Source organism: Argiope bruennichi, chromosome X1 (genome assembly GCF_947563725.1).
Source record: "Argiope bruennichi chromosome X1, qqArgBrue1.1, whole genome shotgun sequence".
Taxonomy (NCBI): domain Eukaryota; kingdom Metazoa; phylum Arthropoda; class Arachnida; order Araneae; family Araneidae; genus Argiope; species Argiope bruennichi.
Window position 1 is genome coordinate 100,233,299 of NC_079162.1, and position 22,171 is coordinate 100,255,469.

A 22,171-nucleotide genomic window follows, 5' to 3' on the forward strand; every position below is an offset into this window, starting at 1 on the left:
AATATGACAGAAATTTACAAATTTGGTTTAGAGACTATATGCCAAATTTCATTCTTCTAGCTCAAAATGCTTTTGAGTTATCTTTGTCACAGGCAGATAGATAGACGTAATGTTAAAAATGGTTTTTTAATAATTCAGAAAGGTTTAGAACGTGGAGATTCGACAAAATCTCGAGGTTTTTTTTTTTTTTAATTTTTTTTTTTACGATTTTAGTACTTTTTTTGTACTTCGTATTTTAGAAAGTAAGAAGGGGAGTTTTAAGCTTTTGTCATATTAGATATTTATCGGAATCAGAAAGGATCTATGGATCATTTTATCCCAAGAGAAATAGGAATCAATATATTTTTAATGCTAAAGGGAAATGCGGCAGGAAAATAATAAACAGAGACAAACGGAAAGCCTTGTAAAGATATCACGAATTGACTACACCCTGATGCAAATGGATAAATCTGAATGACTGGACCGCCACGACAGCATTGGGCCATTACCTCCACAGTACAACCATGGGAAGTACGTCCAGTCATCAGTAGGAGGTAACCGACCCCACACTATTTTTGTACCCCCCCCCCGAGTGGCGGGAATCAGCCACCATGTCAGAAATTCTCATTCTAACATTTGAGCCCCCCCCCCCTCTTTGGTGGGAGTGTCGCCAAGATATGTAAGAAGAGTCTTGGAATTAGCTTTAGCCATCCGTCACTTAAAGAAATTATGTGAGTATTTGATTTAAATGTTTGAAAGAATCTGCAATAAAATTACTCATCACGGAAGTTCCAGTTCAAAATAAAGATCTATAATATCTAATTTACTTATTAAACTTAAACATAAAATAAATAATTTGTAATTGAATTAATGACTTGAGTCAATCAATGCCTGCAGGTTACGTATGGAACATTGATGTTCCTGATGGTTGAAAGTTATATCGGTAAGATAAGGAATGAGCGAAAAAACCTTTTTCAAAATTTGTAGCAGGTGAAAGGTCTGTTTTGACACTGAACTGCTATTTGTTTACAGGCATGCAGACTTTTGCATTCGTTGCTTGAATAATGAATTTAGCAGTATACACAGTCACTGTATACTGCTAAACAGTACAGTATACACAGTCACTACATTTAAGATGTTGCAATACTTTTGGAAAGGGAAAATAGTGCATTTATCCACAACGGTTGTACAACAAAACTCTGGGTTCAGACAAATAATACTAAAATCCTATAGAGAATCTATGAATTGATCTAAAAAAAATAAATTTATCAAAATGAGATGAATTTTTTCTAAGCTGTAAAACTGAGATCCGCTCTTAAAGATGAATGAAGCAAAGTCAGTACTGAAATGAGTTAAAGATTTATATTATTCTGAAAAGTACGAAGAATTGAAGTCTTTATGGCCTATAAAAAATGAAATGTATTTTTTTGTGTTGTTATATATATACATAATATATATATTGGTAATAAAATAACCTCAGATACAGTTTAAAGACTTTTTTCATTTACAGTTAGATTTAACAATAACACTAAAATACAATTTCTATCTTCTAATCTAAATGTATAGATTATCTTAAAAGCTTTTGCTGGCCTGAACACTGATCTGAAAGGAAAAAATTTAAGAAACTACAAAAAAGATAAGAGATGTATTAATTTTTTTGTGATAACCAAGTTTTGATTTTTCATATTTTGTTCAAATGGTCAAAATATCACATTTTAATAATTATATACAGTGAATATTACTACATTCACTTCGATACAGATAGAATTAATCTACCAGGATGACTTGAATACTATAGCGTTTATATATTGCCATATGATTGGTAGAAAATTAAAGTCAAATTCACTGAATTATTTACTTATTGACAGATACTTATTCTTTGATACATAAAAATCAAAGCAATTAAATTCAAAGATTCATAAAATTTGTATATAAAAAAGCTAAACTTAGCGGTTCGTTATTAGAATTATGCATTTGTTTATGAATTGCTCATACTCTGTTTCAGACTTGCTGGAGTCCGCAGGAAGTAAATGCCATTGTTGAAAGGTCACAATGGAGTTTCCTTTTTTACAGTCTCGACATCGGAATGATATAAACTTGAAAACTTTCTTTCTTACCTATAGCAATATTTGAAGAAGATAACGTAACTTATCAGTCAAAGAAAAACAATGAGATTATCTTTTTTAATCTCAACATGCTGTGATTAGTTTACTGAGTGCGGACGTAAAGGCATTCAGGGCAAGTGTTGCGCATTTAATCTGTATATTATGCCATCTACCGAAATTTTTAAACACACAAATAAAAGACAAAACGAATTGAATTTATTTTATAAATCAGTATGACATTACTTTCATAATAATAATTATTAAAAATTAAAGCTATATGGATTTAATTAATTTATAGCTTAGAAATTCAATTCTCATTGCATTCATATCATTTTGAATCACACTGAAAATGAGCATTATGTCATTCAAATCTATGAGCATGTTATGGAGTTTGCACTCGCTCTAATTATTCATTATATTATGTATGAAGGTTTTGCTTGTCTGTGATAATCAGTTACGTTTAATCATACAAGTTTTATCTGATAACTGCAATCATTTCAAGGGACTGAAACTGCTTATATCAATACATCTCTTTTTTTTAGAGATCATCAATTGTTATAAAACTCGTTTTGGTGCAAGATGTATCTATAAACCAGTCATATGCGATATTTGCTATTTAGATCTCAGATATATTCAATTTCAAACTATAATAAGAGCTAATCTTGCTTGCAATTATTGTAATTAATAACTTTTCTGCCAACTTTAAGAGTTGCTATGTATGGATATTGCAGTTTTTATATCGTATCGATTTCTTTAGAGTTAATAGTGTGTTTGAGTCACAAATGTATAATATCCACTTGGAAAATTACATGCATGTATTTAGGAAAATGCTTTTATTTTCATTACATAAAAAAATCAAGATAAAAATTTAATATTTTTTTTGTTTTATATCTGCGCTTAATTTTCACTTGATTCTGAGACATTCGGAAGCGACATTTCTGGATTCCAATTGGATGCAATGCTACAATTGAAAGTCAAACACTGTTTTATGAATCTTGGGTCGTCTTCAGTAAACTGCATCTATGTTTGATATTTATTATGCAATATTCCGCTCTCTGAGGTCTTGCGCAGTAGAAAATTTACTACACAGTAACTAATGCAGGAAAAAGATAACATTAGAATGTTTTCAGTAATGTTCTGGGAAAACAGCCACAACACAAGATTCATATTTTGAGATTAGTCTCTCATTTCGTAACTAATTTTTCTCGAATTTTGTTTGAATGTATTTTTTGTTGTTGAAATCATCTACTTTTTGAAGTAAAGCATAATATATTGTTTATTTTTTACAAAGTGTTCATAACGCGAAAATGATGCCGCATTACAAACAACGTTATATCCTAGATTTCGACTAGTTTATGCATGCATTTTATGGCGGGTAGAGAGATTGGGAAAGACTGGAAGATTATAGCTGCCAGTTTTATTCTACCTGAGAATGACTCTATTTATTTTTAAAACTTATTTAAATTTGCGGTCAAATAAACTTAATTTTCATATAGAATAAAAATCTGAAAAGGATGAAAATTCTTGTTTGTCTGTGTACGAACATACCTTAGAGCTTTGAAAGTGGAAAGTCAATATAAGAATTAACTACTCGAAATAATTCGTGGAAACCGATTATCTATCTTACATAAATCTTTTGTAATAACCTTCGTGTATGTTATTCATTGCGACTTGTTGGAGGCATATACTATCATAGCCAAAATCTGTCAATATTCTCGTTTCATTAGTTTTGTTAAAATTTGTAAAGCGAGCTTTTGATAACAGTTTGGATTCAGTTTAGTTTTCTGTATCCTGATGGAAGTTACTTATATACATAAAATTGAATGACTGTTTGTTGGTTTGTGTGCTTGTTTGTTTTAATCTTATACAATTCTTAACCCCTTGACAGATTTGGCCATAATTTGGTACACATGCTAGGATACATAGATAGAAGGATTAACTGTGCAATTAAAAAGTTGCTACGCCTTTCTAAAGATGATGAAAAAGGAGAAAAAGTATTTTATGGTTTTTCGCCATAACCTCGAAACTTATCATAGAAAAAAGCGTTTTTTATATTATCCTAAAATTTGAAAAAATAGTTTTTCTTTGTTACTAATATTATTTACTGTCTTTATAATGTCTATCAATTTTTCAAAATAAATTTAGACACAATTTGTTAAAATTATTTATCTTGTTCAAACATTAAACCTGTTTTAATGCTTAATCGCATCTATCATCCTGACGCTTTTGCCAATATTCAACTTAAGTTGCTTTCTTTAGACATTTTCAATTTTGCTTCAGACACTTTTATTTTTGTTTACTCTATTAAATAGAATAAGCATCTCTCAGTATGTGCGCCCCTCAGTAGTTAGCTTTAAATACTGTCTTTTAAACGTGTTGTGTTTTATTGCTTGATATGATTTTGTTCCATATTGTAGAAATTTGAAATTATCAACGCGCTTTCTTGATATATACTATGTCTTAAAAATTTTCTTTAGTCTGAGTTTATTAAATTAAATTTTATTTCACTTATTAAATATACTATTTTTTTTACTGCATTTTTATATTTTTTATTGCATTTGTACCTAAGTCATATTTTTTTAAAATGTGTCAATGGAAATGCAACAAAAAAAAATCCCTAAAATTTTTGTATTTTCTAATTAAAATTGTTAATATAATTTTAGCTTCGTGAATATCTAAAATCCAGAAATTGTTAACCAATACTATCTTACCATCAAAGCTCAAATGCCAAATACCAGGAGTTTGAATATTTGATTATAAATTACAGAAAATTTCAAATCAAATCTTCTAAAACAGAATAGATGTAAATGTGGATCACAAAATCTGTAGTAAGTCTAATAAATTTCTAATAGAAAATAATAAACCAATAAATAAATAGATAAAACCGAAATCTCTTTCTTTCATCGCATATGTTTATTTATATGCGCATTGGCAAAATGCCAACTAGCACTTTGCAAGTTGCACCAAGAAAATGATTTACTTGTGCGTTATTTGAATATTGTAATTATTGCAAATGACCTCCTCTGCTGCCATCTTGTATAGCATTAATTAAAAATATTTTTTTAAAATTATACTTGCACATTATGCATAGAACATTCTGATTGGTTTGCTATGTAAGCAAAGTAGCGAAATTACTTGGCGAATAGAATTTGAGAAATCGGTCCACTTTTGAGGTTGGGGACTGTGCCATTTTTCGATACTTCACGAAAATGGAGGGTGGAGGGGGAAGGGAAGCAAACAACCATTGATGATGTATCTAAAGTTCAAGAACTTTCACATGAAATAAAAATTGACAAAATAAATACCGTGATTTGAGCTAGGAAACTCTGTCGCGTTTTCGTTTTCCATAGAAAATGGACAGTGAAGTAACGTTTTGAAAATGCGTTGGGAATTGACTATCATGGATGATATATATAGGAGATATGTAATTCATATGAAATAAAAATTGTCGAAATTGGTACTGTGGTTGAGATCGGTGTATTGGTTCTTTAGTTTTCCTATTTATTTTAAATATGTGGATTCTGTTTTTAGCAGTAACGATATTGAGAGGGTTATGTATCTTATTATATTAGTTATTAAATTAAGAATGTATCAAACATTTCAGTTCAAAAAGCGTTTCAAGTGTTTTTCTCTTAAAATTTTTAATATTTCAATTTAATCTTTTAAAAACACCAAAATGCACTTAGAAACTTCACGCTTCTCTCACGACCGATAATACGTTACCAAGCTCTAAAATGGGAATTCCAGGAAACTTTATATATATATATATGTGCTAAACGTTGAGATTAAAAATGTCATTTATCCGAAAGTTTTAGAATAATAATTAATTAAGTATAATTAATCAAGACTGAAAGTCTTAAAATTTATTAAGGGGTTAAATACAAAAATTCGAAAAAAAAAAAAAATGCGACGTAAACTTATATGTGTTTTGCGCTTTTTTAAATACATATAGAGCAGATAAACGCAGGGGAGAAAAGTTAAATAAAAAGGAAACAAATAACTTATATTCATTTACTCATTTCTGTTCAAAGCTCTGCATTACACACATCAGATTCACCGAAGAAGTGAAAAAAAATTACCTAGCCAATATTATTTAGCAATTGAAATCCGATTGCATTGCAGCTCTAGCTTTGAAAATAACATCGGTCAGTAGTCTTTAAAATGATATATAATTTTGAGTAATAATGTTATATAATTGTTCTTTGTCTTTCCAGATGATGTCAGCCAGTGGCATTGCATTAGTGGCCCTCATAACTTCTGTCGTGAAATACGCATTTTGTAACAGTCAATATTTCCCTTCATCGGCTCTTAGAGTTCACAACGATTATGAAATTACCACTCCAGGTATAGACAGTGATGCAAAAATAATAGTGACATTACAGCTGCCACATCTGTCTGACAATACTCCAAATTTCGACCTTGGCCATGGAAGAAAAAAACGAAACTATCAAGACAAGAGACAATTCAGTCCTTGGGGTGGCAAGAGATCAAAGCCAGAGACCACTGAAGGAGGTACCAAGGCCTTGACTCAGAAACGCAGTATCATTCCTGTGAGCATTCGAAGTTTCAGCTCTTGGGGCGGGAAGAGAAATTTTAATGCTCGTGGTGAAAAAAGATCTCCTCTTTCTCGAAAGAGCAACATTTTGATTTTAAGCAAATTTGATAGAAATCCAAAAAGGTGGCACAAAAAATCCAAATTTTTTATGCCTCGGGATGGAAAGAGGTCTTTTAATTCGTGGGGTGGAAAGAGATCGTTCAATTCTTGGGGAGGAAAGAAATCCTTTAACTCTTGGGGTGGAAAAAGAGCTTTCAATTCTTGGGGTGGAAAAAGATCTTTCAATTCTTGGGGTGGAAAAAGATCTTTCAGTTCTTGGGGTGGAAAGAAATCTTTCAATTCATGGGGTGGAAAAAGGGCTTCTAATTCCTTGTTGGAAAAGGAAGTTTTAACTCCTGAGGAAGAAAACGTGTACAATAAGTGGAAGAGGCTCCATGAAAGCATTTACAGAAATTTACAGAAATTACAGAATTTAGTAACATTATAAAAATTTAAATTGTTTGGAAACTTCACACAGTATCGAATTGCTTGGATTCAGGGATTTAGCGGACTTAAAATATGAAAAGATATAAATGAATAAACTTCTTTGACAACTCAAGCAATAATAAAAAACTTAGAGTTCTTGTGAACGAAGAAAAAAATTCTTCAACTGGAACACATTTGTCTTATGATAATGTATAATAAAATGGTTTTTGGACATTGGCTTTGATTTTCATTTAAAAAAAATTCGATGTTCAATTGTTGAATATGTATTTTTAAAATTTTACAACGATTACTTTTTAACAATTTGTGTTTGTTTTCTCTTTGTCAAATACGTATTTCAAAATTTTTTTCCTATACCTTAAATAGCATGATTTTACTTTTTATGCTATAAATGATAATGAATGAATTTAGAAAAATAATTTTTAAAAATCACAATAATGATATATTCTACACTTAACAATGAGTTTATAACGATTTAATTTCAATCAAAATATTAAATCTGTTTCAAAATCAAACTTTTTTAATATGTCAAAAGACAAATTTCCTCAGATGAGTAATAATTGTATCTACAAAGTTCTTAATTCAAATTGCGATGAAAATCAGTCCGAGATTTGAAGAAAAAAATTCAATAGCCTTGAAAAGTTTTCTCTGTATTTTGTATGAAATAATTACAGAATACTTTCGTTCAGTAGGATAAAATTATTAACATTCATAATGCATTCTCACTAGTTCTTCACATTATCAGCAAAAAACAGAATCAAAATCTACACCTTAAACTTCGAAAATTCTCTTTGAATATATCTAGCAATATTATTGCTGGGATGATAATTTCTATGATTATGCAGCTGAGAGTCCTTTTTTCCGCGGACGCCTAAAAATCCAGGAACAGGATCTTTGGATTTGCTTTTTTCCTTCTTTCCTCGTACCCCTACAAATCCAGGCGGAAACTGCTCAAATCTACGAACATGAGCTCGTTTGGGATCGGCTTCCCTGCTGTCTTCCATGATTCTTGGTTGAAACATACGCTGCATCAGCAGTTCACGCATTGCATTACCTTCGATCTGAAATGGAAAAACATGTTCATTTTTCAAATAATACCTTTTTAATACTCCTAAAAAAATTATGCTGCATCAGCAGCTCACGCATTTAATTAATTACCTTGGACCTGAAACTAAAAAACACGTGTAATTTTTCAAATATTCCATTTTTAATACTGTTACAAAAATTAAACCATCCTTATGAGGGAAGAAGGTGAAAAAAATAGATCTTTTATTTTAAATATTTTTTATTTTTGCTGGTTCTTTAATTTGTAATTTTTATCATAAATATTAGCAAAATCTTGAAAGTAATTTGTTTCGAAATTCATTGCTAGATGGAGCCACGTGCAAGGAATTAAAAATAATGAAATTTTATCGATCCATCTATAGTTCTGACAATATTAGAATATTGTGTCAGAAAATGCATAAGTATATAAATTTTAAAAACCTTAGTACATCAAGAATTCAGTGTTTAATCTTTTACAAAATTCCATCTTTGCAAATAAGAAACCATTCTTCATACAATTCTATACAATGAACAGCATAAACAGTCTATATTATAAATGCAACACTAAAGTGAATTAAAAAAAACTCTCTAAAATATAGCAGTGTTTCCTAAAATCATTAGCTGCCAAAATTCTAATAATATATCTTCTCCCTTAAATTCATATTCTTTCTAGGATATGTTAATCAATCTAATAGCATAGCTAGTTTTAATTATTTACAAATTATTTCGCCCTGCTGGGCAATATTATGAGAAATTTTATGTATAATTGGTCAAAAACGTTTCCAGTAATTCTTATTATTCATGGACTAATTACTGGGCATTAAAAATATAAACATTCTATCCTCCCCCTCCCCCCACCCACAAAAGACTTCCACAGGATGTTCCCATAAAATCTCTTACAAATTCCAAAGGTCGGCCAGGTAATCAGGGACAAGACATTTTTACTATAGAACATATAGTCACAAGTACAAAGGGTTACAGCAATGGAGCATTGCGAAACTATTAGCAAATTAAATTTAAAAAAAAAAAGGATACTCAGATTTAAAAGAATATAAATTTACAAGAGAGTACAGCAATACAGCTGCCAGAATAACAACATAAAGAGAGTGCATATCTTTAGAAGGCGAGAAATTTAATCATTTGCTTTCAGCATTCCAAACGGTTCTTTTTTTTTTTTTTTGTTGTTGTTGTTGTTAATGCTTTTTACTTGTCATTGTATTAGTCAAGCTGATACGTTTGTGGTGTCATTATTTGTGCAATTCTTAAGTTTAACTTTTGTAAATGCTTTACATTTTATATCTAATGTATATATATATATTTTATTTAAATCACTGAAAAAGATCTTCTCGTAGCGTTTCTCCTTTGCGTTTGCAACCCGATGTTTTATTATAAAAACCAGCGGGAGTGGTTTAATAAACTCATAATGCCAAAGAATGCCTTACAGAGCAATGGCGCACAATATTTTCGAAATATTAACTTTTGACATGAATTTAGTACTTTTACTGAATCTATTGTGTCATCCTTGGCGAGTTTTTTGACGATTAATACCTGGCATACCATTAATAGTATCCGAAAATTGAATTTATGCTTTAGACACGTTTTTCTCAACTGATTGAAACAAAGATTTAACACACAACTGCATCTGTAGTCACAAAATCTCATACAAAATTTGAGATATTTAAGTCGATGCGTTTTATAATCGTACTGACATACTGACAATCGCTTTTTTAGTTATCGCTAGCTGAATTATCGCGTATAGACAATCAACCTTTTATTGGATTTGGCTCAAACTTAAACAGTGTTTGCACTATAGATGTTAAATTTGTGTACTGAATCTTATTTATCTAGCTTTTTCGTTTTGTAGTTATTGTGTTAATTTATATTCAAACAGCCGGACAGATGAACTTCCTCTGAAATGACTTTACTTAAAATGTAACAGAAATCTGAAAATTAGGTGTAAAGACCTTATTCCAAATTTCAACTGTCTAGTTCTGAGTGGTTTTGAGTTACTTTTATTACATACGGACATACAAATCTGCATTTACCAGAAATGTGTTTTGTGTACTCAGGGTTGTCTAAAACATGGATATATGTCAAAATCTTGAGTTTCAATTTTTTGACGATTACTATGCTTTTTCTATACTACGTATATGTGAAAGTAATAACTAGTTTTGTATATATCTCCTTCAATACCTCTTTATATACTTATTCTTAAAGCTTGTAAATGGCTTTTAGGGATATTCTAAATAAGTGTATAAAATGTTTGCTTATACAATTGACAATCTATTCATACAAATTTGCGTTTACTCAGTTTTTTCGAACAACACAAAATATTTAACGAAACTTCTTTGAATAGTAACCATGATTTTTACAATGAATGGTTTATGAATAAAGAGAAATTGAAATTTGAACATCGTAATATTTTAAATAGCGGCCATTGTTCTTTCGACATATTAGTCGATAATACTGTTTTTTTATTTTCGATTGTAATGCCGAACGATAAAAAATGATTGTATATTTATTTAAAATTTAATTTAATATTATAAAATTTTTTAAAAATAGGAGGGCGTAAAAAATGTTATTCCCAATAGATTCTGCAACATTTGAAATATTATTACGTAGAATTTAGACTGTTTCAGTGCTGTGGCTTCTAAAAAATACAGAACATAGTATATAAAAATAAAATGTATAAAATATAATATATAAAAATGTTCTGAATAGCATCATTTTGTGTGTCGATTCGCTCTCCAAAAATAAAGTTTAAATATATCTTCCGATGTTACTTCTGATCAAAACACTTTTATGTTGTTTAATAATTTCAAATAACTTTAATGCAAAGTGAAAAATCATTATTTGTAAAATGTTTGTTTGCATTTATGTTTGAAACAAAATATGTTTCACTCTAAGAAACTATAACATAGCAAAAATAAGAGTATATTATGGTTTTTGAAATGTTTTGCGAAATCTTGAACTTTTCAAGTAAAATTATATAGTTATATTCCGCGTAATCCACGAATTTGTGCAACCTGTTAAAAAAATGCGCCAATTTAGTCTGTAGGGTGAAGTTGAAATAGTGTTTGCTTAATTGCATTATCGGCTCTATTTTTGATAGGCCTTCTGGAACAAGGTGTAAAACATGGAAACGTAGGCATATTTACATAGTATAAAAAACAAAGTATAAAACAAAAGCAATTACAATGATCAAGTCAATGTTTTCTTCCTGATCTTTTTATTCCTTCTCTGCATTTGGTAAATTATACTATCGACTCTGTTTTTGAAACCTTGTTTAAATAAAATTTAGAGCATCACTAAATTCTTTCTGTCTTTCTTTTATCTATTTCTATGTTACCCATTTCCAGCTTTTTGCATACAAATTAAAAATAAATATTTTGTATCAATAATATTTGTCATCCATATAAACTGCACAAATGATATCATTTTTCAAAAAAAAGAAAGTTTAAAAAGAACTATCCAAGATAATAATCCATAATTTTTTTCTAATTAGGCTTCAGTTGTTATGTATTAACTTCTTTAAATATGTAAATTAATTAAATTTTTAAAAAAAAATGCTTCTAAGCTGATTTCGAAGCATGAGATTATTTGTAAACATTAGTCTCTTTCCTAAAATCATTTTGACACCAATAACTTAATAAATCTTGTGTTGGCTAGATTTCTATGACACTTTTGTCCGTTGAAAATATAAAGTTTCAAATTTTAATCAAAAATTTTGGATGTCAGCTGCATTTTGTTAAAAACTTTTTTTCCAAATTAATTTTCTTTATATTCTACTCCAATAATTTTTCTGCTTTATTTACTTGAAAATAATAAGAAAAAGACCTCTTTTTACTTTTACGATGTCTGACCATTTTCAATAGGGTTTTGTTTTTGTAATGAGGTCCAAATAATTTAAAAAAAAACTACAACCTACAGATGCTTCAATCATTACATAATTAGTTAATTTTTTAGTAAACAGTGAGACGCGTTCTCTGCATTGCAACGGTGCATGACCGTTAAATTGTACATATTTCATATAGCAAAATTTAAGTCAAAACTATTTACTTATATTTGCAAAATATAATAAAATAAATATTTTTATGTTTTCAGTGTTGCGTTAGGATATACAAATGGATTTAGAAAAATAAATTATTTGCGCGAAAGATTTAATTTTCAACACTATTTAAGCTACTTTCACAATTTTAAATGATAAATACCTTTTTAAATTATAAAATATTTCTTTCAATTTTTCTAACTTTAAACACATTATTAATCTGCACATTATTTAATTTCTTAATTTGTAAAGTGTATTTCTTCAATATCTGCTTCATATTACATACTGAATTAAATGCAAGTTATTTTTTGAAAAAAAATTAATTCTACATGCCCGCATTGAGAAATATAGGGTGTTCATTAATTATTGTCGGGGTTTCCGTACCTCATAACTTTCGAATAAAAAATATTACGCATAAACCGATTACATATTCGTAAATTACAACTCAAAGAATTTTATTAATGATATTAAAGTGTAAAGCTTGCATAATTTGCACTTTGTAGGCATTCAGTTGAAGGCGGTTATGGAGAACGTTCCATATCGTCGTATGTGCTCGGTCTTCCCGCTCCCTTTCGGTGTAGAACGCTACCAGTTTCCTGAAATTGTGTTAACCAGCGTCTGATAGAATTATCCGAAGGAGGATCTTTCTTGTACGTGGTCCTGAGGCGACGTTGAGTAGTTATGACTGATTTAGTTTCGAAAAACCACAATACACACATTGCTTTTTCTTGCACGGTCGCCATTTTTACTAATGACGTCATAATTACCCAGACTGCAAATGCGCTAAGATCGCATTGTTGCCACGTAAAATTCTTTGAGTTGTAATTTACGAATACGTAATCGGTTTTTGTGTAATATTTTTTATTTGAAAGTTATGAGGTACGGAAACCCCGACAATAATTAATGAACACCCTATATATTAATGGCCTGTTTATCAGTTCCAAGATTTTTACATCAATATGTAAAGGCGATTAACTTTATTTGTGCTATAAAATAAAGCCTTAGAAGCTGAAGAATGAATTTATTCGTTATGATTATAGCATAATCTGTAAGAACCATTATATATTTTAATATCAACATCGATAGAAAAATGATGATACATTCGTTGTTTTCAGCCAAAATTGAGGAATTTGTGATTCACTAATGGAAAAAAAATCTTTACTTTTATTTTAAAACAGCACTAAAATGTGCTGGAATTGTTTTTCTTAAAGAATATATAGCCAAATAAGAGGAAAATAGATGGAAATCATGTGTACATCTTGGTATAAATTAAAATCATTGTGGCTATGTGTGTTTATATGTAGGTAAGTTTTACACCTCCTATAAAAACGAGGCCGAATTCAGCCATATTAATAAATAATAATTAAGACAAAAGAAAGATATTGTTAACTTTCCAAACTGCAAAAGATATTTAAATATTCAATTAATTAAATATCAAGGGAAATTGTGCAGTTTTTCTCCAGTAAATTCAAAGCAATTTATTCAAATAATAATAAAAAAATAATATTTCATTAAAATTTAGAATTTTATCCTTTTAAAGATACCAGTTTCATTTTCACTTTAATTTACAACAATTTTTCGAAATTTAATAGGTAATTGAAAATATGCAAATGATTTTAAAATAAAGAAACTTATAAATGTTGCTTTGTTAAGCAATGGTGAGAGATTGAACTACTCTACCTTCATTTTTAAATATCTTTGTTTTATTCTTCTAAATATTTTTGGCAACATTTTAAACAGGTTTAAAAAGAATTCTACGGTTTATTCATTTGTTCATAAGAATTTGTGCATTATTATATTTTATATAAAATAAGTACTTCTATTTAAAATAAGTTATTTTAAAAGCGTTTGATTATGAGCTCTTTGGAATTCTTTCAAGTACTTGTATTAAATGGATTCTTACTTTTTCATACACGACATATTGTTAAAATCTTACTCAAAAATATTGAAGTTAAAGTCTGTTTTTGATTTAATTTTTGTGGCAATGAATTAAACCGTAAATCTTTCATTAGTAAAACGCATGAAATACATTTAAATCTCGAGTAACGCAGGGTTTTCAAGTAGTTTAATATAAAAAGATATGAAACCTCTTTCATTTGATGATTCATATCTAATTTTGAAATATTATAGGTAGAGCAGAAAATTATTACTGCTGTGTAAAATATCCGAGAAACAATACCTTTCAAATTCTGTAACATTCGTAAGGAAAATATTTTTTTCTTTAAGAAAGAAATTTGTTTAAATTTTTAAAATAATAATTTTTAATAACGTTTTTCTTTCATTATCACAAATAATGGCTTATCAAAAAAAAAATCTAAATTTGGAATGGCACAGTCTTTCTGTAGTAAACAAAGTCACGCAATCCCCTCTCTCATTCTGTAAAAAGTTTGAGAAAGAAACTTCTAGGAATCTCTAATCTAAATGGATTGAAATGCTTTTGACTCTAAAAGTGAAGACAATAACCTTTACGAAAAAGTCTAATATCATATATTGATGGATAAATATTCATTATTTAAAGAAAACAAATGCATATGATATCATACAAATAACAGGGTGTCCACTCTTATAGTGGGACAATATCTAATTTTTGCTTCTAAACTGCTGGAGACAGAAACAGAGATCCATTTGGAAAAATGCTTTCAATGGTGAGAAGAATTATATTTTAAGTTGTTTGAGTCAATAAATATATTTCTCAAACAGTTACAAAATGTAACTACTTATACGATGTTCTAGTGTTATTAATCAAGGTTATTAAAAATTATTGACATTCTAAATAAAAAAAAAAACCGACAAAAAGAGTCCCATCTTCCGAAATCCCATATTTTAAGAAACGATATGAACAAATAACGCAGCAGTAAATAATTTCAATTTGCAAATGATCCCTTAAAACTGCACTGGAGATTCCATATTATCTGTAAAATTCGTTTAAAATAATGATTTTCAATTTTTCATAAATCGATCAATTTTAGTTTCAGAAGAATGACTTTTTGCTTAGAATATTACAACCTGAAATAAGTTTTACTAAATATGATTGGTAGGACGGGGGACTATATAAAAATTTAGATTTCATAACTTTTTGAAGAATATATTAATTGACTTAAACAATATAAGTCATATTTTTAACTCTCCGACCCACCCGAGAGTACACGAATAATAAATACTGATTGACCAGACCGCTTCAACATCAACACTGGCGGGAACTGTGGTTGAGTCCTAAGGACCATCACCAGCCATCGTACAACCTTTCCCTAAGGAAGTATGTCCCGTCTTCGATGGGAGGAGCTAGACCCTTACCTTTTCGTGTACTCTCCAGGGTGGCGAGATCCAACTACCATGCCGGAAGCATTCTCATCCTCATTTCGAGGTGCCTCCCTCGGGGGGAGAGGAATTCAAACAATATAAAATATAATTCACTTAAAGCATTTTTCAAAATGGAACTATATGCATATCTGTATTGGTTTAGAAATTAGTTATTGGCCACAATAAACAGCTTCTGTATGTGCATATCTCTCTCTCGGAGGGTAAGGCAGCCGAGTTATTTATAGGGCATTGAAGATTTTTTGCAATTACTAAGATATTAGAATTGCCTGAATTGTTCATTCGACGTACCTTTCAAAGGATCTTGCAATTCTACCTCCATACACAGAGTAATTATTGAACCAGTTGTTTTTCTAGATATTTCCGATGAGGTATACTTGCCATGTGGGCTCTGGCAAAAAATGAACAAGAACCACAATGGCTATTTAACGTCTTGTGGACTGATAAAGCTCACTTTACATTGTATATGGCCTTCAACACATTGAGCACTCGCATATATAGACGTCGAATTCTCGTGAGTTTAAGACTAAGCCTAGCATTCATTCTTTCTGACGGTTGTGGTTTCACCGTATCTTTCAGAGTCAGCCCTTTCTTCTCTGCAGAACATTGTCCGGTCACAGGCTGGAAAACGAAAATTATGACTTTTGAATGATGTTTAATTCTTGTTGTGCTTATATTTCAAGAAGGAAATATGTTGTTCCTAGCGAACACCATGGAGGATGGTGCTCCCTCACGTTGTAAGCTCTGAAAAGGCATTTTGTTAAGACTAATGGAGTTGCAACATCAAATAGCCATTACAATTACCAAATAGTGGTTGATTTTTCGGTAGAATTTTGGGATATTTAGAGTTTCGTGCATATCAGTCCTTCCCTTTTCTCAATGGTGGAAGTCAAAAATGCCATTAGACTGAGCGTGAATGGAATTCACTTGTTCATGCTACTTTCATTTGTCACAGGTGTTGTAGTTAATTTTACTTATGCCAATTCATACAGTGATGGTCATGCTGAATACTTATTGCTCAAATAAATTTATGTAATAAGGAAAAGTACTGTTCCATTCCTTATTTTTCTGATTTTTGGAATTGCAAATTTTCTTGGCATGAAAAATATCTGATTTTTTCCTGGTGTCATTGCAATTGCAAATTGCAATTTTTTAAGAACAATTATTTTATATTAAAGATTTTTTTTAATTAACAAATCTTTTTTTATATAGCATATGCGTTGAGATTTATCTGATATCATGAGTTTAATAAGCTCATTAATACATATATAGATTGGTTTAATATAAAAACTTATACCTCTGAAGATGCATTCTCCTCTTCCATTAAAGTTGAGGAAACTAGGATTGCTAACAACCAAGCAGCAAACAGAAAGATCGGCAGTTTGGGAATTTTCACTGTACAGAAGAAATGGAAAAGATAAAGCATTTTAATTGATTTTCAGAACTAACAGATATTAATAGGTTTTTTTACGTGTACTTACATTTCTTTAAAAATACAATTGAAGTACAAGTTATTTTGTACAAACTTTTAGTATTACGTTTGGAGTAGAAACTCCTATCCTTATAGTTTTTTATCTAATTTTGTATTTTTGCACTTGGAATGACGTTTCAGAACATAAAATATGCAAAGTGAGTCAAAAGATATTAGACAAACTCTAAAGGTAAGCCATGCATACTCTAATGGTAAGTCATCATTTATACTTTGGAACATGTGGTCACAAAGTAAGATAACTAAAGGAGGCGTTATAATGGAATATTAACGAAAAGAATGAATTCAGATATTATAGAACACCACGTTTCTGCTAATATAAACGAGAGATAATTCTGGGAATATTTTATCCAAAAATATTGGACAAGTTCTTCTGTCGAGCCTTACAGAGAATAAGTAGGAGTATAGTAAAAACTCTTCTGTTATGCTACTCCAAACATTGCTACTGAAATGTTATTGTGCGTTTCGTTGCCTTGTACTTGTATCATGTACTGAGACATCGACAGATATTCGTTATGTATGTTTACCAAACTCTCCATCAAAATATAATTTCCATCTTATAACAAATGCAAACCAAAATATCCACCTACTTCCCAGCCATTACCTTCATTGTCAAAACGACCTCTATAGTGGTGGGGTGTTGCTTTTTCAATCATTTCCTCCAATTTAAAATTGATTCTTAGTTGTAAGCCTGAAGTTTGTCAAAGATCTTTTGACACATTCTGAATTATCTATAAGCTCTTCGCTTTGATCACTTTTCTTTTAGATGAATTCTGATTACCTTAACATGAATCAGAACAAGTGTGTGAGTATTCCGTAATCGAGAGGCTTAAGGAAATTTCGTTTACACCAAAATGTATTGAAAACAATGAATCCTAGAAAAAGTAAATGATTAGGCCTTGCCTCTGTATCTGCACTGAATAATGCTAATAAAAATGAAGACCATGTAGGTAATTGCTAATTTTCTCTTGGAAATGTGTACACATGTGATAATATTTACATTTTATAAATACAGCAGACTCCCGATTATCCGCGATTGCCTCACTAAGTTTTTTTTTTTTTTTTTTTTTGCTTACAAGCGAAAAGAAAATGCTTCCAAAGCAAGAAGCAAACACAAATGACTGATTTTTTCAAAAAGGTGTAATTTTACAGTTATGCTTTTGTAATTACATAATACATTATAGTATTAAAACAGTACATATGTATTAATTTTTCTGTGTATCCTTGATGCCTTTTGTAAGTACAAAGCACTTTTCTGTTTTCATTAACAAAATGCATTTTAGGTTAGTTTTGAATGATATACTAAAATATTAAGCGTTAGTTAAACATTTCCTGCTGTTTATTTTACGTTTTATTGTACATAAAACGATTTTTCAAAGTTGGAATGACTGTTTTCTCTTTTGCTATACCCGTTTTTAACTTTTTTCTGATTATCCGCGATGTTTGTTATCCGCGGTGGCCGCGCCACCCAATTCCGCGGATAATCGGGAGTAGCAAAAGATATTAAATATATACTTTTACTAAAGAAGAAAGTTGCAAAGATATTTTTCTAAATTACATATTTGAAAATGTAAGAATTCGTTTCTCTTTTTGGAAAAGTTTCATAACTGTCTGAAAAAATGAATCTGTAATCAACTCCTAAGTTGAAACTAATTTTTTAAAGGTTTTTTTAAAAATCTTTTTTCTCGTATCTTATTTTTAATTTTTGACTTAATAGTTAACAGTTTTTTATCAATCGTTTAGAAAAGTAATTTAATATTCATAATTTAATAAATTTTTGATAGTTGGATCCAAAAGCTTTAAAACCAAAAGATTTTCTTTAAGCTTTTCCATAGCTACAGAACTTGAAAAAATACTCTTTAAATCTACAAGAATGATTTTATCTCCATGCTATCTCAAAAGAGAGGGAAGTTCTAAGATAGGTACCTCTATCAATAAGAACGCAAAGAGCTGGGTTCTCTAAATTATTAATGGTGAGAGATGGATAAATAAGCTATTTTGTAGTAAACAGAATTCTAATATTTTGCAGGTTTGTTTGTTGCAGACTGCATTAATCTTGAGGAATGATTACATGAATGCTATCTTACACACCAGGTGATTTTAATAGAGGTTTGGAAAAAACTTGTTTTTCTGGAGAACTGAATCTTGTAATACCGAAAAGATTTAATTTAATTAAGTCACTGATTGTCACTCATTCTTTGTGAGTTCACTTGATTTAAATTTGAGTTATCAATGAACCAACAGAACATTGAAAATGTCATATTCATGTACCAGAGGATAAGCAATTAAGGAATCTCTGTAGCATTTGTAATTCAAAATAACTTAAATATGTAATTAATTGAGAATCAAGTAAAAAAAAAGGAGTGGAACATGGCTGAAAATGTGCCAACAGTTTGATAAAATTAATAAGAATGCAAACCGAATAATGTATAAAATTCAAAATATGTTAAACTTGAAATTCAGATATGTCTGTGAAAATTTCTGAAACAAACTACAGAAAATAGCGAGACAGTTCTAAAAGCGTGCAAAAGTTTTGGGGAAAATAATAAATATAAAATCTGAATATGCATAGTTAATACAAATATATATATGCATTCTGAAATTTAATTATGAATATTTTGAATAATGTATGGTTATTCTTCTGAAAGTTTTTTACTGTCGAAACACAAATAATTATATTTATTTATTTTGATAAAAATAACTTCTTGGCATATGATTAAGGCCAGTAACTATTTCTTATCAATTAAAGAAACTCCATATATATTTATTTATTTATTTTAATAAAAATAACTTCTTGGCATATGATTAAGGCCAGTAACTATTTCTTATCAATTAAAGAAACTCTTATGAATATTTTGAATAAATTATTATAATTTTGAAAGCTTTTTACTAATGAAACACAAATAATTATATTTATTTATTTATTTTAATAAAAATAACTTCTTGGCATATGATTAATTCCACTAACTATTTATTATCAATTAAAGAAATTCCTATGAATATTTTGAATAAATTATTATTATTGTGAAATCTTTTTACTTACGAAACACATATTTATTTATTTTAATAAAAATAACTTCTTGGCATATAATTAAAGCCAGTAACTATTTCTTATCAATTAAAGAAACTCCTATGAATATTTTGAATAAATTATTATTATTTTGAAAGCCTTTTACTAACGAAACACAAATAATTATATTTATTTATTTATTTTAATAAAAATAATTCTTGGCATAATTAGAAAGGAAAGTAAGTATTTCATATCAATTAAGAAAACTCCTACAAGTCTCTAGTCTTGGCAAATCGATATATGTAATTAAAAATGAATATTTAAATTTATTTGAATAAGATTATAAGAAATTTTTCAATCAAATCCACTTTGAAAGCATAATTAAAAATAATCTTTTTTTCATTAAATAATATTATCTTAAAACTCACTTTTGGTACTTGAATTCCTTGGAGGAAAAAAATATGAGTCCATTCGATGCAATTCTTTCCTTCCTGGAACTTCTCAGATCACTGATAGTCTCGAAGTCCAAGTCACGCTTTATATACCTGATTAAGTTCAATTCTTGAAATAGCATTAGTTTCTTGAGGAGGAATAAGAAAGTCTGAGAAATGTTCTTGCCACGGGATAGGACGAGCTGTTACAAATCAACCGCGCTTAATCATTGGATGAAGCGTTTTATTGCACTAATAGTCTTCTACAATCCGACAGACAACTAATGCTAGGTGACTCAATCAGATTAAAGGAATGGACTCTATCCCTCTAATTGGTGGATAAAAACTGTCTTTCTTAGAGGTCATTAATTAGATAAACATACTGCCTAGGCGCAAAATAGAAGATTTATTCCCGAATTATTTAAAAGAATCCAGAACACAATTCAAGATGCGATTTTTTTTTCCTGTTATCTAATATTTCATGTTCATTGAAAGTTCGTTTTTTTTAAGAAACACAATCCACAAAAGGATATTGAACTTTTCTTCAATCAATATAACAAGGCAATAGTTTATTTAAAAGAAACCCAGTACACAATTCATGATGCGAATTTTTTTTCTGTTATCAAATATTTCATGTTTATTAAAAGTTCGTTTTCTTAAGAAACACGATTCGCAACAGGATATTGAACTTTGATTTAATAATTATAATAGGATAATAGTTTATTTTAAAGATATTTTATATGTACTTTAAATTTTTTACGAAAATATGATGTTCTTACAACTGGTTCTTTTAAGCATTGAACTGTTTGAAGGAAGATGTTTTAAGGAATAAAATGTTTATTCTCAAATTTCCGTAATCTGAATTTATTTTTTTAAGATGCTAAATTGAAAGGGAATTCAAATGCAGTTTTGAATGTCGATCCTTACAGTTGAATTGTTTTTTTTAGCAATTTGTAGAAAAGTTTTTTGAAAGAATAAAATTTCTGCAATTTGAAGTTAATTCTTTCTTTTTAAGGTGCTAAGATTAAAATTAATTTAAACACAACTTTGAATTGTCAGCTATTTTTAAGTTTCATTGATGAAATTCAAGCGCAGTTGCTTTAGAATGAAATGATTTTTCTCATATTATACAAATATTTCCTACAGTAGATATTTTGAAGAAAGATTTTTGATTTTTTTTTCTTATTTTTCTAGGATATGTTCAATGATTGAAACCTTGAAAAATTTCAATAACTTTGAGCATTTTTTTTGGAATTTGAAATTTTTAAATTTTTTTTTAATTATAAAAATTACTAAGGAATTATTAGCACAGAAATACACATATATACACATATTTATAGCTTCTAATATAAAATCTACTTATATTGAAACTAAACAGTGAAAATGAAATTATAGATAGATGGAAGTGCGACAAAAAGTTTAAATAGACATTTATTGAATGTTTATTATACAAATAAAAGTATTAAAATACTAAATTTCCACCAAGCCTACATACATGAATAATCTCCGTTATAGAATCATAGAATTAGTTCTCAAACTCGCGATCCTCTGATTCAGAAGTAGAGACTGTTGCATAGCTACAACTGAACCGATTTGATTCATGTTCACATAGCACAGCTGGATATGTCTTTTGTACCATTAAAGCACAGAAAAGTCCCAATTGGTTCTTAAATTATTATTCGCTTTGAAATCGCATAGTGCTAGATCAG

The 22,171-nt window shown here is 29.3% G+C and overlaps 2 protein-coding genes across 2 annotated transcripts; one reads left to right on the forward strand and one right to left on the reverse strand.

Annotated features, from left to right (window-relative positions):
- The first annotated feature begins 453 nt into the window (after positions 1 to 453).
- On the forward strand, positions 454 to 7,182 carry LOC129959333 (uncharacterized). Its single transcript, XM_056072151.1, has 4 exons — positions 454 to 533; positions 1,985 to 2,005; positions 3,973 to 4,078; positions 6,299 to 7,182. The coding sequence occupies exons 1-4, from the start codon at positions 454 to 456 to the stop codon at positions 7,124 to 7,126; spliced, it is 1,035 nt and encodes a 344-aa protein (XP_055928126.1). The 3' UTR covers positions 7,127 to 7,182.
- Positions 7,183 to 7,721: 539 nt separating this feature from the next.
- Positions 7,722 to 20,622, reverse strand: LOC129959467 (uncharacterized). The gene is made up of 3 exons (XM_056072306.1): positions 20,460 to 20,622; positions 16,830 to 16,927; positions 7,722 to 8,183 (listed from the first exon to the last, which is right to left on the reverse strand). The coding sequence occupies exons 1-3, from the start codon at positions 20,500 to 20,502 to the stop codon at positions 7,887 to 7,889; spliced, it is 438 nt and encodes a 145-aa protein (XP_055928281.1). The 5' UTR covers positions 20,503 to 20,622; the 3' UTR covers positions 7,722 to 7,886.
- Between the last annotated feature and the right edge of the window lie 1,549 nt (positions 20,623 to 22,171).